General features: G+C 46.0%; 2 protein-coding genes across 15 annotated transcripts in view; one reads left to right on the forward strand and one right to left on the reverse strand.

Annotated features, from left to right (window-relative positions):
• Window positions 1–922: 922 nt before the first annotated feature.
• Window positions 923–17,996, reverse strand: part of gbp2 (guanylate binding protein 2) — a 90,766-nt gene continuing 73,692 nt past the window's right edge. The window contains exons 1-12 of one of the 3 annotated variants that reach the window (XM_049026200.1): window positions 16,482–16,621; window positions 13,453–13,496; window positions 6,399–6,592; window positions 6,129–6,256; window positions 5,353–5,462; window positions 4,964–5,157; window positions 4,578–4,820; window positions 4,080–4,360; window positions 3,217–3,429; window positions 3,016–3,118; window positions 2,567–2,760; window positions 923–2,454 (exon numbers count right to left, since the gene is read on the reverse strand). In XM_049026200.1, the coding sequence (XP_048882157.1) occupies window positions 2,236–2,454; window positions 2,567–2,760; window positions 3,016–3,118; window positions 3,217–3,429; window positions 4,080–4,360; window positions 4,578–4,820; window positions 4,964–5,157; window positions 5,353–5,462; window positions 6,129–6,256; window positions 6,399–6,588 (1,875 nt within the window). In that variant the 5' untranslated portion in view covers window positions 6,589–6,592; window positions 13,453–13,496; window positions 16,482–16,621 and the 3' untranslated portion in view covers window positions 923–2,235. Of the gene's footprint in view, window positions 2,455–2,566; window positions 2,761–3,015; window positions 3,119–3,216; window positions 3,430–4,079; window positions 4,361–4,577; window positions 4,821–4,963; window positions 5,158–5,352; window positions 5,463–6,128; window positions 6,257–6,398; window positions 6,593–13,452; window positions 13,497–16,481; window positions 16,622–17,996 lie in introns of those variants that run through there. The other 2 variants (XM_049026199.1, XM_049026201.1) reach the window with 2 other exon arrangements.
• Window positions 16,551–17,996, forward strand: part of LOC125749187 (guanylate-binding protein 1-like) — a 115,132-nt gene continuing 113,686 nt past the window's right edge. For 9 of the 12 annotated variants that reach the window (XM_049026194.1, XM_049026179.1, XM_049026181.1 and 6 more), the window contains exons 1-2: window positions 16,551–16,689; window positions 17,791–17,985. In XM_049026194.1, the coding sequence (XP_048882151.1) occupies window positions 17,817–17,985 (169 nt within the window). In that variant the 5' untranslated portion in view covers window positions 16,551–16,689; window positions 17,791–17,816. The remainder of the gene's footprint in view (window positions 16,690–17,790; window positions 17,986–17,996) is intronic. The other 3 variants (XM_049026177.1, XM_049026182.1, XM_049026189.1) reach the window with 3 other exon arrangements.

A 17,996-nucleotide genomic window follows, 5' to 3' on the forward strand; every position in this document is an offset into this window, starting at 1 on the left:
TTTTAAAAAATATTCGTATTAAACGTCCAGATATAAATGCAATGGAATAGTTAAGTGTGCGAGTTTAAAAAGAAATGCTGTAAAGCATATTGGTCATGCAGTGGTAGCCTAATGATTAGAGAAATGCACTTGTAATTAACAGATTGGGGTTTCAAATACCCAAACAGCAAGGTACCCATGAGATACTCTGAGCAAGGCACGTACTCCCCCCCAAGCACTGCTCTCTGGGTGCTAAATTAGCTGCCCACTGCTACAGTATGTCACATATGAGTTAAATGTAGAGGGTGCATTTTGTTGTAGTACCGTGGCGTGTCAACATTGACTAATCACTTCACCTTTAATAATCCTGCGTTTGATTATTTCTCTACGAGTCGGAACTCGGATGAAAACGTCACGAAAAACGTCACTTTCCGTCTGAAACACGCCTCTTTTATGACGTTGTAATTTCAAAATGGCGGCTTACACACTCAACAGTAATTCTATTTTTACAAATCTTTAAAAATGTTTATTTTGTTAAATGTATTAATTGTAAATGTATTCGATTTAAAGAATACCATATCATGACCGTAAACAGTATCCTAGCATGCAATATCAGATTTTTACCAGACTTGTGAGTGTCCTTGATTTGTTTGTAGTTTGCCTCTCGAAGAAAGAATATCGCTACGAATGTACTAAAATATTTTTAAAGCTTTTAATGTGGTTTGACTAGCCCGTGTTTCTTGTTTATTTGTCTCTCGGAAAAAATGATCTTTCTCCAAAACTGCTAAAATAAAAAGCAACAACACACAGCAGCGTATTCATGGAGGCAGCCATGTTTGTTCCGAGATGTGTAGCTCGAAATGCATCTCTGATTTCTGGCAAATATATCATGTCTGTGCAGATACACTCTCGGCATGGTTATAATCAAATGAAGTAGCTTCGCTAAATGGACTGAAATCAATTAAGCCCCATAGTAATGAATTTATTGAATATTGTCACATGTAGATATTTATGAATTTTATGAGTCATACACATACAAATATTTTTTCAGCAATTGCTGCTACTTGTGTGCCCTGTGATGGGCTGGCCCCCCATCCTGGGTTGTTCCCTGCCTCGTGCCCATTGCTCCGGATAGGCTCCGGACCCCCCGCGACCCAGTAGGATAAGTGGCTTGGAAAATGGATGGATGGATGCTGCTACTTGGCTTGGGGTATGAGGATATTCTCTCTGGCTCTCAGCGGAGGCGGTCGCACTTCTTTCCCTCTCCCTCCCCTTATCTTCCCTGCTTCGCTCCTCTCGTCTCGTCTAGTCTACTGTCTTATACTTGAAGAGACTCTCTCTGCTCTGCTCTCCAAACTACGAGAAATTACCTTATTCTATCAAGCTTCTGGCTCCCCTCAATCAGCACTGGCCTTGGCCAAGGCTGCTGCTGAACAAAAAGCTCCCCCGGAAGAACAGGCAGTGAGACTCTCTTGCATTCCTCTCCCCCAATCCCAAGGACTTGCACCCTCCCCCCATCCAACGCCTTCGCCGCTTCATACCCCCAGCGTGAACAGGCGGGTCTGTGACCAGTGCCTCCATGGCTGCAGGACCGGATGGCTGTTTGTCTATGCTGGACTACCTCCACCTCCCCATTCCCTCACCCGTTGCGAGTCGTGTCTTTTCATGTTGTACGGTGTAGTGATCATGTGCTTATGTTGCTGAGGTGTTTTCTCCTCCTCTCTCCTCATGTCATCCTGTTTCTCTTCTTCTCTCCTCCCCTGTCTCCCGGCCGGTCTACCCCCTACTGTGATGATGTATATGTAAGGTCGGACGATGGCCTGCTTTTCGCTGGTACTTGTGACTAGTGACATGGTATATTGCAACAGCAATAAAGGGTTTGAATCAAATCAAATCAAATCAAATCAAATATATCCGTACTTGTTTTTACCCTTATTGAGTGAGGTAAAGACGGTAATATTGCAAAACGCAAAATGTTTGCAACTGGAAGTAAAAATTCTAGCAGTGTAGCAGTGTAAAGCACCATTGTACATGCACATTCCACACCGGAGTGACCTAGTGAAATGCTACAAGTAGTTGTAGAGGTATTATTGTGTCATTCGTCCTTCTACCCGTCGCATAATTAATTATCCAGCACACAGTCCCCTGTGACTACTAAGGCATAAAAATATTGAATGCTGCAGTTTTGATCATATTAATCTTACTGTGTCAATGATTTAATAGGACTGTCAGCCAAACCCTAGGGAGCAACTTAATTTAAAAAAATCGTGACAACAGTGAAGAAGTGACGCCAACCACCTTTGAAACACCCCCCGGTAAAAACATGGCAACGGATCCTACAGTACCTAGAATGTTACCAAGAAATGAAGGCTTATTTGATTCCATTGCTCTCTTCTCCTGCTTGAGGGCATCAATGTTTTGTTGCAAAAGTTCTGCTCTCTCATTGAAGTTCTGGCTGAGAAGGTCTTCTTGTTCCTGCAATAACAAACATAGCCCATAATGCTTCTAGTCAGTCACCTGATAAACAGCATGTGGAAATCAGAAGGAGAGCCCCTGGTCTAGTGGTGTTTAACGTCAATGCGTCTACCTTCAGTTTAGCTGCCAGCATTCTGTCATACTCCTTTGCGGCATTCAGCCTGTCTTCTTCCATTTTCTCCATCAGCTGCTGAGTAAGCTCCTTGTGGCTCTGCTCCTGGTCCTTTAACAGTTTCTCATATATATCATTCATCTCCTTCTCAGCACGATGCTGCTGCTCAAGGGCCTGAGCCTTTGCCTGTTCAGCTGCAGAAGGGTAAGCAGGTCAACATATAGAACATTTGAGGTGCTGTAAGCAAAATATGAATAGATATTACATTTGCTATGCATTCCGTATAGTGTAACAATGAATAAAACTAGCCATCTTTTTTTATTATACAGTAATCACGTAATTACATCCCACATCAAAGAATCTTTACCAATTAAAACTAGTCAACAGTCGAGAATCTCTCATTTTGAATATATTATGAAAATGATGGCAATATTCATCAGACACTTAACCTTGAATCTGGCGCTCAGCTTCAGTGAGAGACTGGTCAGCGGTCAGTATGGAGTCCTGAAAGGCTTTTTTCCCATCCAAATATTTCTTCAGGGCTTCCTCAGCCTGTAGGCAGTGATGAGCAGGACATGTGATCGTGGTCATATAAAATCACATAACAATTTCACAATGATGACTGATCTCAATGGCTTCTCCACTGTTACCTGCACTCCTTTGCCAGATGTTGATCTGTACTGATTGATGAATCTCTGAATGTCAGCACAGAAGGTTTTGTACCCGCCGCGTGACACGTAGCGGCCAGAGCTAAGCTGATCTTCTAGAGGTTGGAAAACATGCTTGATGATGGACTCACAAACTTTCTTGGATTCCTCTATGTTTTTGATCAAGATTTCCGCATACATCTTATCCAGATTTTGCTGAAAGGTGAAAAATTAATTGGTTGCTACACACTACAAACCAAGAAGTTAATGAGTAATAACAGAAAAGTGAATTTATCTGGGTATTACGTGTAAAAAAAAAAATAGAATTTAATATTAGAATGTATGCAAATGAACAGTGACACCAGTAACAAGAATTTCTTCTATTCTCCAAAATGTTATGGATAAATTGTTGGATGTCTAAATGAACACCGTTTCACTTCCCAAAACCTCTACTCAGGGGCACCCCAGCTATTCCATGTATTTGTTAAATTTCACTAAGTTAATTTGGTGAGCTAATAATTAGTTAAGTAAATTCATGAGATACTGTTTAGCCAAACATGCTGTGCTAGTGGTCAACAAATACATGGGTATACGATTACTGCAAACACTAGGCTGACATTAGGCTGCTTAGGATGTTTTGAGCTAACACTATTTGACAGACTTAACACCACTGTTTTATACCAAGATGAAGATCATTTAAACATAATTTCCTTTGCCTGCCTAAGACTTTTGCACAGTACTGCATCACATACATTTCTGCAATGATTGGTTTCACTAAATACTAGATTTCAATATTTTTGATCTGTCTGTAGCAACTGCAAGATATCATATAAGCAGCATTCCTACAGTTACCATGACTCCCATACCAAGAGCATTTGTTGATATTTCTGATCATCATCCTTAAAAGAGCAGTCAATGAGAATCTTCAGTGCCTCCTTCTCTACGACACGGTGAATTTGTGATAGTTCCTCTTGTGATTCAGTCGGGTAGGCAACCCTCTCCGCCATCTGAGCCTTGTAGTGATCTTTGGCCTGAGCTACTGCTTTGGCATTCTGAATCTGTGCCAAGCTCAGCACTGCATTTTCTAAACAAGGGATCTGGTTACTGCAGATTGCATCCACGTAGATCTTCGCCAGGTTCCCCAGCGCTAAGGGACAGATCCAATTCGCTTGCTTTATTACCATCATCGGGTTCCACTTGAAACACATTTACATTTATCTATCATCCATCAACACAGATGGTCTACAATTTATCCAAGAATGAATGATCATTTGATTAAATGATTCTCATTTTGAATTACTATGAACTAACGCAGAAAGACAACAACACTGCAAACGGCAGCAGTAGATGGACTTAACACTCACATGTGCCTGTCACATGGACACCTCCTTTCAGAGTTTTGCTTTCAGCGGTGCTGAAGACGTGACAGCAGAACTCCCTGACCTGCTTCACAAAGCTGGGATCCAAGTCTGCGTCAGCAAGTGTATCTAGAATGCGCATTTTTTCTGTCGTTGCAGGACGGTCAAACACAAAGCATTTGCGGGTGGGGAAATAATTCCTAAGGCAGCTGCGAGGCATGTTGTACATCTGGATAGCTTTTGAATGACCTTTCAACAAAAAAAAATGACAGGAAGTTCCGATTACAGTCATTTTTTAGGTTCATTGCATCATGCCATCTCTTAGTTACAGTGTTTCATATTTTCTTCATATTAAAGCAATACCAAAAAATAAAATTTGTTGATGTTCTCACCAGGTTTTAGCATCAACGCATTCTGCAGGTACTCATCAGCGGTAACTGGCTTCCCATCGAGCTCCAGCGTAAGCGTGAAATCTCGAACGCTCCATACAAAGGAGGGAAAGACTCGCAAGAACTCAGTGGACTCATCTTCATCTTCATCCTGCTGTGATTTCACCTTGATGCGCTCTGTCAGTTCTGTGACATAACTGTACATGCCAATGTTCAGGAGGAAACTTCCAGAAAAAGAGACCCTCTGTTTACAAAATTATCATCTCATTTTACATTCTTTATTAGCAGATGCTTTTTTCCAAGGTGAGACAGCAGTAAGAATCAAAGAGCCTGATCAGCCAGACCCTGGGGTAACTGGGGTTAAAGGCCCAGTGGTGACATCAGAAGGATACTGCAACTGCTGCAGGGCTTCGTTATTGATGGTTCCCATACTATTATACACCAGCATGCTGCTCAGCAGTACAGCCAGGGAAAATATCCATGTGTCATTTTTCTGATCTCCCTGAAGAGAAAATTTGGGGTTGGAGAAGACAAAACACATTCGTGGACAATAGGGGGGGGGGGGGGGGTAGGAGGCTCTCTGTAAATTTTGGTCGCCAAATCAATCCAATCACCCTAAGCGCCCCCCACCACTTGCCTGTTTATTACATCCATCCATCACCGTGACCACTTGGGTCAAGGTGGGGAGGAGGCTACCCAGAGCCTATCCCGGAAACAAGGGGCGCAGGCAGGAACCAACCTTGGGCAGGCCCCAGGAAGCACACACTCAGACAATTACAGGGCCAATTTAGACTCGCCAATCAGGTTGCCCACACACTTTTGGACCGTGGGAGGAAATCAGTGCCCCCGGCGGAGACCCACGTGGATACAGGGAGAGCGTGTGAACTGCACAAAGAAAGGACCCTGGGACCAAACTCAGGAAGTTCTTGCTATGAGGCCGCAGTGCTAACCACTGCGTCACCATGCTACCCCTGTTTATTACATTCAGTGTAAATTGATTTTTACATTTGTTTTCCTGAAGATGCTAAATGTATTGCAAACATACTTAAATTGTATCATATATGAATTTCACTGCAATTAATGCTTAATGCAAAAGGTAAGAAAAACTGAACAGCATATTCAACATTAAATTAAATACTGAAACAGAACAAACAGCATTTCTGATCACCTTCTCCACGTCGCCCAGCCCCTCGGTGTCCAGGAGCACCAGAGTGTGGTCCTTTTTAACGGGGTGAGGTACACACCACATCCAGATGCCCTTAGTTTTGGACTGTATGGTGGCTCCCAGGGCAAAACCTGATATAAACAAAATGACTTGTGAGGATGGTTAAGGCAAACAAGCTTGTACAATTCTGCGTAGTAATACAAATCATTATTTTTGCAATAGATGTGGAGACATGTGTATATTAACACCTTTTGAGATGCGGGACACCCTCACCATTCCTCTTTCCTGCCAGCTGGTTCATGAGGTAAGACTTGCCAGTGCGATAGTATCCTACCACTGCCACAACCACAACTCGCTGTCTGATTTGCTCCAGGATCTTGAATGCTTTGGGCTGGACGCACAGCTTGCCATCCTTGCCATTTTCAATCAGACACATTGGTTCGGCCATGGAGAATCCAGCCATTATGCTGCAAGCAGACATGCATATAAAAGGTCAGGTTAGGTTGCAGAGCATGTACTGGTGCAGCACGTTGCTGCACTCACCACCACACAACTAAACACCTTGGGATCCTGGTTGGCAACCCCCCAGATGGACATGTGGTCCAGTCCTACCCTCTGTCTGCCACAGCCAGATGTTACATGGGCATCCCATTGGCCTGGTTCAGCCACTTGGGTCCTCAGCAATGAGGAGCCTGCGAGTCAGATCACCCTCAGAGAATTGGACCAGGTGGCCATAGTGCCGTAACTGACGTTCCCTCACAATGCATGTAATGTGCCTCATTCGGGACTCCTCTAGCGTTTGAGGCAAAGTCAAACCAGCGGTACCTAAGGATGCTCCAAAGAGACAGGGTACCAAAAGAGTCCAGTCTTCGTCTCATGTCACTGATAGAATAAATGTCTCACAGCCATATAGCAAGACAGGAAGCACCAGGACTCTAAAGACTTGGACCTTCATCCTCTTGCAAAGATATTGGGAGCGCCGCACACCCTGCTACAGTGACCTCATGACCTGATCCCCGATCAGAGCCTCCACTCACTTTGTGAAGGTCACAGTATCGTCGGCAAAGTCAAGATCATCTTTGAATCTTTCTTCACCAACAAATGCCCCCCAGCCACTGGACCCCATAACCCTGCCCAACACCCAGTTAAAATAAGCACTGAACAAGTAGGAGCAAGAACACGTACCCGATGAACCCTAGAATCAACTGGGAAGAACGCAGAGGTTCCACCTCCACTTGGCATGGCACTCACAGTACCAGTGTATAAAAGGGTGAAGCGAAATCATTGGCACAATCAAATCGGCATGTTCTATGGATGTAACACAGGATCACAACAATATCACCACTGCTGATAATTCTTTGCGAAAGTAACGGAATTTTGTTATAATTTGAAAATTCTTGCCATTATCATATATTCTGTTGCTTCTCTAGTCCTATAGTTAAACACTGCAGTTCTTAATGCTTCTCGATTAATAAAAATGAAGCAAAAAAGAAGCACGACTGAATTTGGGTAATAAGGGGGACAGCACCATCACTGCACATACTACCCCTGTGCTGTCTGTGTGAAGTTCATATGTTATCCTCCAGGTACTCTGGTTTGCACTGTCCAACAACATGCAATTAGGTGAACTGGAGTTGCCTGTTGAGAGTGAGTATTAGTGTGTTCCCCCTAGGATGGACTGGCATCCAATAGAATATTATTTAGCACTGTATTCACTTAGTGAATGTAACCTTAGGACAATACTAGAGAGAGGGGGGTCTATGCAGCAAAGGCCAGTGAGGGCCTGTGTATTCCCATAGAGCAGTGGTTCTCAAACTCAGTCCTCAGGCCCCACTGCCCTGCTTGTTTTCCAGCTATCCCTGCGCTACACACTGCTGATTACCTGGATCAGGTGTGTTCAGTCAATCAGAAGCTGAAAGACAGCTGGGACTTGTGTGTGGGGCAGGGATAGCAGGAAAACAAGCAGGGCAGTGGGGCCCAAGGACCGACTTTGAAAACTACTGCCCTAGAGAGAGGGAGGTCTATCTGTGCAACAAAGGCCAGTGAGGGCATGTGTATTCCCCTAGAGAGAGGGGGGTTTATCTGTGCAGCAATGGCCGATGAGGGCTTGTGTATTCCTCTAGAGAGAGGGGGTCTGTCTGTGCAGCAAAAGCCGATGAGGGCTTGTGTATTCCTCCAGAGAGAGGGGGTCTGTTTGTTTTTGTAAAGCAAAGGGTTACATTCCCCTAAAGAGAGGGGGGGAAATCCGTTTGTATTAAGTTGTGAGGCAAAAATATGGTTACACTGTGAAGCAAAGGTGTTGTTAAGCCATGAGGCACAGGTACCGTTTTAAAGTAAGATATTGTTGAGTTACAAGCAAGGGTATTGCTGAAGTAGATAGGGTCAGAGTAGGCCTGCGTAGTAACTGTTGTGGATATTGTGTTAAGAGAAGTGAGTCCGCTGGGTCGGACTGATTGTGTTATGAAAAAATCAAGTATTCTGGGAATGGAAGGTTCTAGAAAGCGTAAAGTTTAATTGCAAAATATTGGTAGGGAGTGAGGAAAGCGGTTGTATGCACAGTGGGCTGAGAGAATGTTAACAAATAAGTTGAGTGTTAGGACAAAAACATTAGGTTTCACCCAGGAGAGGAAGTAGAAAACTAGTACTGTGACGCCCGCTCCGTCCGCTCCTCGTGTGTGCCACGCCCCCTACTTACCCATGTGTGATTCCCTGATAGTGCCCAGTCGCGTCATGTTCTTTTCTGATTAGTTCCCTGTATTTAAGTCTCTGTTGTACACTAACCCGTTGTCTGTCATTGATGTTATCTGGTGTTTGTCGACTCGTGTTCCGGATTAAACCCTCGTTTTGCCCCGTTTCCTGTCTGCCTGCCTGTTTATGATCGCTTGCGCTGCCGGAGCGATCTTCCGTCCTGCACGCCCGTGACAGAATGACAGACCCAAACAAGGCGGAATACATCTCCGAGGAGGAGTACTTCCACCTCGGAGAACGATTAGAGTACTGGAGATCCCAACCCGGTATCACAGAGGATCGTCCAGCGTGGAGCCTCGTCCACCGGTGTGAGAAGACCCTTGAAGAGCTAGCCCTCGACCTAGACGCCCGCTTGGCCGAGGAACTGCGCGTGGGTCTCCTTCGGATAGCTCAGCTCCGGACCGAGCGCTCTGTCGCTCCCAGCGAGCGGGGGCCCGTCCTTTCGACGTCCGCGTTTGCGGACGTAGCTCCACCTCCCGCCGCTGCCAAGAGCCGGAGGAGGAGGGGACCAACGATCGCCCCGACGATCGCCTTGAGGGCATGTGCCCTCATCCCGGTGGCCCTCCCGGAGGAGGATTGGGAGAGCTCCCCGATCACCCGGATGGCCCCCAGCTGTGCTAAGCTGCCTCCCCAGGCAGCCTCTCCTGTCCGGAGAGCACCGGTCCCGGCTACGCCGTCGGAATGGGATCTGCCCGCGGATCCCGCTCCCGTGCGGCCGCCGCTGCCCGCGGATCCCGCTCCCGTGCGGCCGCCGCTGCCCGCGGATCCCGCTCCCGTGCGGCCGCAGCCGCCTGCGCAGCTCCCCCTGCCTGCAGCTCCAGGGCAGGCGCCCCCACAGCAGCAGCCTGCAGCTCCAGGGCAGGCGCCCCCACAGCAGCAGCCTGCAGCTCTAGGGCAGGCGCCCCCACAGCCTGCAGCTCCAGTTCCTGACCGCATTCCAGTTCCTGACCGCGTTCCAGTTCCTGACCGCCCTGCTGCAGCCCCAGAGGCACTCCCTCCGCCTGCTGACCCTGTTCCGGTCCCTGACCCCATTCCGGTCCCTGACCGTGCCCCTGAGACTCCTGCTCCCGAACCCCCTCCAATCCCTTCGGCCCAAGGTCCCGAGGTGGTCCCAGAGGACTCCACCGAAGCTCCTCCCTCTTCGGAGGTGGAGGAGCTTGAGTGGGACCCCTCGGGGACCCTACTTGTGACTTTTTCGCCCTCGCCCCGACGTGCCCGACCCCGACCAAGGGGCCTGGTGTCTGTGTCCCGTAGGGGGAGAGGGCATAGACACAGGACGGGGGGCCCTCCCGCCCGGCCCCCTGGCTCGCCCTACTTTGCCTGCGCTGTGGCTCGCTCGGTTCCTGCGGGTCCTGGCCCGCTGGGTCGGCAGTCGCCTGCCGGTCCCCCTTCGACGCCTCGTCCCCCTGCCTCTGTCCCTTGTCCGGCGTCTCGTCCGGCTCCTGCGGGTCCCCCGACTACGGCTCCTCGGTCCCCTGCGGGGTCTCTACCTCAGGCCCTTCCCCGGACGTCGCCGCCTGCGGTGGCTCCCCCCTCCTTGGGACCATCGCCGAGAGCCCCTCCTGCTTCCTCGTCCCCTTCCCCGGTGGCCCCTCCTGCTCCCTCCTCGGCTCCTGCCTCGGTCCCTTGCCCGGTGTCCTCGGCCCCTCCGGGGTCCCCTCCGGCTCCGGCCTCCTGGCCGCCTGCAGCCCCTCCGGCTGCCTCCCGTCGCCCGCTGGGTCTCCCTCGGGCTCCCCTCTATTCCCCCTCCTTGTCTCCTTTTGTTCCTGCCTTTGTCCCTCCGTTCCCCTCTCCTCGTTCCTTTGTTCCTCCTGTCCCAGCTCCTCCTGTTCCTCCTGCTCCCTCTGCGTTCCCTCCGTTCACTCCTGGTCCTTTTGTCCCGCCTGTTCCCTCTGTGTCCCCTTTTCTGGTCTGTTTGTCTGCCTTTCCTGTCCTCTGTGGTGTCCTGTCTTGGCTCCTGCCCCTTTGTCGGGTTTGCCTGTCTGTCTTGTTCCCTGTTAGTTTTTTTTTTTGCTCTTGTCTTTCAGGTCTTGCTTCCCCGGTCTCGTCCCGTCTGTCACCTCCTCCGGGGCGCGCCCAGTGCAGCGCGCCTTTGGGGGGGGGGTTCTGTGACGCCCGCTCCGTCCGCTCCTCGTGTGTGCCACGCCCCCTACTTACCCACGTGTGATTCCCTGATTGTGCCCAGTCGCGTCATGTTCTTTTCTGATTAGTTCCCTGTATTTAAGTCTCTGTTGTACACTAACCCGTTGTCTGTCATTGATGTTATCTGGTGTTTGTCGACTCGTGTTCCGGATTAAACCCTCGTTTTGCCCCATTTCCCGTCTGCCTGCCTGTTTATGATCGCTTGCGCTGCCGGAGCGATCTTCCACCCGTGACAAGTACATAGTCGAGAGATATTAGTAGAGGGTAGTGCTAGGAAGATCCCCCAAAGTAAAAAAAAAAAAAAAAGTACAGGGCCTGGCTATGAAGAAACGTTTTATATCTGACTGGAGAGCGGCCCCCAGTAAGTGCAAAGCACAGAGAAGTATGAGATTGATTTTTACTGGAGCCTGCATTCAGATGCCAGAACAGCAGCAGAGGAGGGATCACCCCCTACTCAAAGGAAAGATAGGGAGGATGTCTAAAAATATGGACAATAGAACAAAGGCCCCGCTGACTAAGAGGCCTAAAGAGGGCACATGAGATATAGCGGTGTGAGGAGATGAAGACGCTGATAAAACATCATAAGGCCAATAAGAACAGAGAATGTTGTAAAAAGAAAATGAGTGAGGAACTGGAGGTTCTCAGGTTATTCAAGGGAAAGGGAGCCAAAAGTGATGAGAAGGGTGTTAAAAGAGAAGCAGGGGGAGAGAGAAGTGAAACAGAGCAGAAGAAGTTATGGCTGCTGTCGTACCAAAATCAGTACCTGTTAGTGGAAGCCACCCCTCCTTCATACCAGGTTTAGTTTCCAGTAATAGAAAGGAATTTAGAGTTCAGAGAGGAGGTAAAACAGAAGATTGAAGGAAGTAGGGAAAAGAAAGGCCAAGCAGGACAGGTTCTGGAGATCCTGCTTCGCAGACTCCTGGTTCTGGCAGACGGGGCAAGAAAGTGGATAAAAGCATTTGAGGAGGAAACTCCTGGCAATGGGGGACATGAAGGCGGTTCTGGCTTATGTCCTGTGGAAGGGTGAGGGGGGCTGTGAAGTAGTGAACTAGCCACAGCAACAGGCACTGAATTATGAATTATGCATGAGAGTTGGATGGTTAACATGATAACATCTGGCACCAGCTGTTACTAATGTTTCCTTTGTGGCTCAGTGTGGCAGGCATGAAGGTGGAACCCGTAAAGGAGGGGGAAAGCAGAGCTGCCTATGTGCAAGGTCAAGATAAGCGGTGGCACACTGAGACAGAGCAGGACCTACAGAACCCGGCGTTCAGAGGTATGTATTGGAAGGTACTGCAGGATGCACTCCCTAAGCCAGAGAGAAGCAGGCTAAGGCAAGTTGTGGGACTCATTACTATGCCTGAGGAGCAAAACCATGAGCAACTGATCCACTTAACTGACTTATACAGGGAGGAGAAGGACTCTTGCTATAGAGCATGAGAGGGAGTTGAGAAAGAAACGGAATCAGTTGCAGCTAGATGAGCTGATCACCAAAAAGAAAAGGTCCAGACACCAGCAGTCTCTCTGGATCCAAGGCCCCGGGGCTAGTCTGTGAGCAGCTGACAGTCTCCAGTCGCTGGGGCCCCCCAGGATATTAACTGGCCTCCTATCCCTGATTGGAACAGGGTGTGTTGTTATGATGGATGGGGGTATCTCTGGGGAGAATGGGGAACAGGCTGCTTCAGCTGGTGTGCTGGTGAGCTGTAACCAGCCTGGACACACCTGTCCAACCTGCACCTTCCAAAATTTTATCAAGTAAAGGTTCAGGTAGAGGATAAAAGTATTAATATACCAATACTAATATTAGAATATACCCCAGTAAAATTCTTAGGATGAGACGCTCTGTGTGAGTTGCAGGTGGACACAAAATATACGGGGGGGTGGTGCTCAGTGGACAGTACAGCCTTCTGCAATGACATTTATTGACATATTAGATGAGGACCCCCACATAGCAGCAGCTTTTAATAGTCTAAGTTGGATTTGGGAGAAATGATGAGACGAAAAAGCAAGCAGTCTGGTCACCAATGCAGTACGAAGGAGTGCAGACTGCTGCCAAAGGCAAGTTGTTGACAGTTCAGTGGAGTGCAGAGAGTAGGAGATTGAGAGGTCTGCGGTTGTGGAACATGATCTGAGTGTGCCCCAAGCAGGACAGTCACAGTTTTTGTTTGCGTTCACCTATAGGGGTCAGTGATACACCTACACGAGGATGCCGCAGGGATTTAATCAGTCGCTGCACGTGTTCAATCTGGTGCTTAGGGCAGATATGGATGGACTGAATTTAAGAAGCACAGTGATATAGTACTTAGCTGATCTACTGCGTGCTGACACCTTGGCTAACTGCGATCAAGATTTAATGCCGGTGCTAAAGGTCTTAGCGAAAGGGGGGCACAAAGTGCCCAGAGCTAAAGTACAATACTGATAAGAACAGGCCACATACCTGAGGCGTAAGATCAGTCATGGAAGGGGGCCCTTATGAGGCTTCTGTATGGAAACAAAGGTCAAAAACCACTAAGGACGCTGATGGGTTTTTGCTTGTGTCTCTGTGGCTGGTTGATACCTTGATAATGGATGCGCATGGTCTATGACTTAAAGTCGTACGGGAATCTAACCCAAATATACTAAGCTATTTTCAAACAGCAAAAGGAGAGCACAGACGACAAGAAAAGACACAGACGAGGAGGAGCCATTAATCTCCCTAGGAGACAAAGTTTATCTCTGAGTGTTAAATTGCAAGGGTTGCAGAATGAGATGGCAAGAGACGCAGGTCAACACACAGGAATGTTTTGACTGGTGGTATAATATGTAGGGAAGTTGGCAGCAAGCTGTTATAAATGTGCTTTTCTTAGGAGCTGTGATTATTCTTGAACTAATCTTCTGCTGTGTAGTTCCTTTAGGGTCAGTCCGTGCCAAATCAACCAATGTCCAGAAAAGTTCCATGGGCATCATTCCTGATTTTGATGAAAACTTGGTATTTTGATCGTTATAGAGAACACTGAAAATCCCCCAAGTTTTATTGAAGAATTCTGATGCAGTCCAAAGTTATGGCCCTTTCAAATTTGGGTGCCACGCCCTTTTTTGCATTCGTGAATCGCACATATAATATGTAAGGGTTTTCAGGAGACCATATCTTCATTTCTAAGCATGCTAGAGAGCTGAAAATTGCTTCCCTGGCCTACTTTTCCCTGCTCTTTCAGAATCTGGCATTAAAATTAAGCACTTCAATGTTATGGACCTGCAAAAATCAGTTTTTGGTTCAACTCCAGACACTTTTTTCGGATTCTGACCCCAAGCTGTGGGGTCACCACCACACCTACATCCAATATTCTTCTATATTTTTGTTACTTGAGGAAGATACTGTAAGCAGATGCAAATTCATTCTAAATAACCATTTATTTTTTGATATATTGCAATCTGAAAATGGTCAAAGGTGAGAAACCCCTCACTGGACCCCTTACTTCGGGGGCATGGTTGACTGTGTAGATAGTTAGTGATGGGAATGTAATTTATACAGTTGAAAGAAGAATATCTGAACTATAAATGCTGAAAACTCCCAGGGTCAAATATGACATTTTCAAGTCTTTCTGTTCAGCTACCAAGAGATCATTTTTGAGAGTACACCTCCTGAAATGTGAATCTAATGAGAAGGAGGACTGTCAGACAGAGATACTTAAATTAGATCTTAAATTTGAAAAACCTACTAGTAGCATCATTGAATTAATGAGAAGCCATGTTCACAGTTCTTAGATATTCTTTGGTCAATCCATCTGGACTAACACAGTTCCTGTGACAGGTCAGCCAGTTGACTTTGGACCCCCAGAGGTTTTTTTTCTCCCTATTTGACAGTTTTGGTTACTCTTCTCCATTGTCATCTGATTTTCTTTCTTTGTTTTCCCTGTTTTTGAATTAATCTATCTAAATGATGTAGAAATGTATTAGGCCTAAAGCATAACCATGTAAAGCGCCTTGGGGACGACACTGTGTTGAAAATCACCATAAAAATAAACTGAATTGAAATGTATATTTGGAATGCTCAAACAAGCCGTTCACAAATCATCTTCAAATGAAAGAACTGCATAAAATACTTTTCCAAATAGGGGGCGGCATGGTGGTGCATTGGTTAGCACTGTTGCCTCACACCTCTGGAACCCGGGTTCGAGTCTCCGCCTGGGTTACATGAGTGTGGACTTTGCATGTTCTCCCCATGTCGTCGTGGGGTTTCCTCCGGGTACTCCGGTTTCCCCCCACAGTCTAAAACCATGCTGAGGCTAATTGGAGCTAGTAAATTGCCCATAGGTGTGCATGTGTGAGTGGATGGTGTGTGAGTATGCCCTGCGATGGGCTGGCCCCCCATCCTGGGTTGTTCCCTGCCTCGTGCCCATAGGCTCCGGACCCCCCGCGACCCAGTAGGATAAGCGGTTTGGAAAATGGATGGACTTTTCCAAGTATTAATTGGATCCCTCATACACTCTCACAAACAACAGTATTGGTGCTCTCTGTGATTGCTGGTATAGTGCAAGATCAACTATATCTGATAATAACCTTTGATTGTGCAAGTAAACCTGCTAGCGATGTGTTACACTATAGAAACACTATAGCTACCATTCTGTGTAGTCAATCAGTATTGGGTTAGTGAATCAGTATTGGTTAATCAGTGTGTAGTTAATCAGTACTGGATTATTCACCAAATAATGAAGAACAGACACACTGAAAGAACCAAACAAACATGAAAATAGACTAGATGTAGAAGGATTGCACAAAGCATATGTCTTGTCAAACTTTCCAGGTCATGTATTTTGTCCAGCTTGGCCCATGCATGTCCGCACTATCTCACAGCTACTTGTAGCTCAGAGCTTTCAGTTATGCTGCTATTGTATCACCATGTAGGTAGCTAATTTTAAATGGTCATCCCTGCTGAAAAAACAGCATAGAACACCATAATGCCAGTTGGTTATACCAGCATATGCTGTGTTTTGGTGCTGGTGAACCAGCTTCGTGTGCAGGTTGACCAGCACAGCTATGCACACCAGCACTAATCCGCGTGGAAATCATTCTGCTCCATATTGTTTTTTCAGCAGGACTACATGACTACCATTGAAACTAACTTATATTTCTTCATTCCCGTCAGCGATTTTTTTTAATGGCGCTTCCCAGTTTCACTTTCTGCATGCTATAAGGCTGAGAACAGGCTAGTAACTCTCCCCAGTAGAAAAAATATATACGAATACCACGTATTATACTTCTAATGCGTTTTCAAATCCCCGTGTCCATAGTCTACACTAGTGGCCCGAATTAAAACCGTCGCGTCGGCTCCGACACCCCAAGTCAAGAGTGAGCAATAAAATAGTTTCATAATAGTCATCGCTTTAAAATTAACACGTTAAAGTGACTTTTATGGAAGGCATTAATATTTAAAATCGCATTTGTAAAGCACAACAGAAAATAAAATAAAGGTTGTTAAATACCTACCTTGGTCGATGTTTGGTAAATTTCTAGTTTTGTAGTTTGATTTGGTTTGGTTTTGTAGTGAGGGCGGAACCCGGAAAGGTCGAGCTTTTTACTCACTAATATCGAAAGTGTAAATGCTTTCGGTTCCCGTAATGAGGCTGTCCGGCGTTTTAATAAACTCATCATTCCTACTTGGTCTTTGCTACAGATAGAAGAAAAAAGGTCCGAGGTAAGGAGTATTTTATAGGCATAACCGTGTTGTAGGCCTATACATTGACCATAGATACTGGCATTTAACATTTAAACGTATGGGTGTGTCTCTGTGATGTATGCTGTGCTATAATGTTATACTGTATACATATAGTTTATATTTTAATGCTGCCTGGTGTAGTGCTGAATAAACGAACAGGTCTATAGATTCAGTTAGGCTTAGATATGAACTAAAACCACTACTTTCAAATCCACCAATCCATCTTTAAAGACAGCTAGGAAATCTAGATCATTTCCCTCCGGTCTGAATCTTCAACTTCCGAAAAAAAGTTGGAAATGTTGCCCGTTTTTGCGGGTAATATGAATTTACGCTGCTGTATTCAGCAAGATCAGAGTGAGCTAATTTTGTTTAAAAAATAAATGGAACATCTTTGGCGTTTGTTCTGGAAATTTGAAAACTTTGCAAATATTGCATGTTTACTTCTAATTTCTTATGTGTAATATTATTCCGTACGGCTAGAATTACACAAGTTGTTCGGTTATAAAACATATCCTTTACAAACTCGTACCCATACTTTTTTTGGTGTCTTTCTTTGACAGAAAGGAAACAAACCTACTTTCGATATATTGAGTCGTTACTTTCGCTTTTGACCGATTTTCATCCGGGAGTAGCACAGAGCACTTGTAAGCTTTTAAAATCACAACATAACATCAGCGAAATGTAATTGTATGTATTATGTATGTGTATACATATGTTTCGATTTCATAATCTGTTTTGAGACTCCCAGGAAGGTCTGTCTATGGTTAGGGTTTCATTGGCCATATTTGTGTATTTGCTACACTTATCAACTAAAAATAACATAAATTTCATGTATCATACCTGCTATCCATATTGAACGAATAATCTGACAAGCATAAATCTAACTGGAAGCAAGGAGTGTTTAAGTCTATCTGTTTAAGAAATTGGACCTTGAACTATTGACACTGTTTCACTAGAACAAACAAGTTTTTCTGTAAAATATTGCCTTTGTTTTCACATCTTATCTTTGCATTGACCCCACATAGGACGATATGATTCTCTTACTTGTTATAAGGAAAATAATATTCGTTTCAAATTTAGCAGGTTCTGTGCCCAGAGTTTCCACAATGGAGTCCCCTATGTGTTTGATCGAAAACGCCGGGACCTTGCGAGTTGTCCCTGAAGCATTGTCTTATCTGATGGGGGTCAGTCAGCCCGTCGTGGTTGTGGCCATAGTGGGCTTGTACCGCACTGGCAAGTCCTACCTGCTGAACAAGCTGGCAGGAAAGCAGAAGGGTAAGATTGCA

The sequence above is a fragment of the Brienomyrus brachyistius genome, chromosome 9 (genome assembly GCF_023856365.1).
Source record: "Brienomyrus brachyistius isolate T26 chromosome 9, BBRACH_0.4, whole genome shotgun sequence".
Lineage (NCBI taxonomy): Eukaryota > Metazoa > Chordata > Actinopteri > Osteoglossiformes > Mormyridae > Brienomyrus > Brienomyrus brachyistius.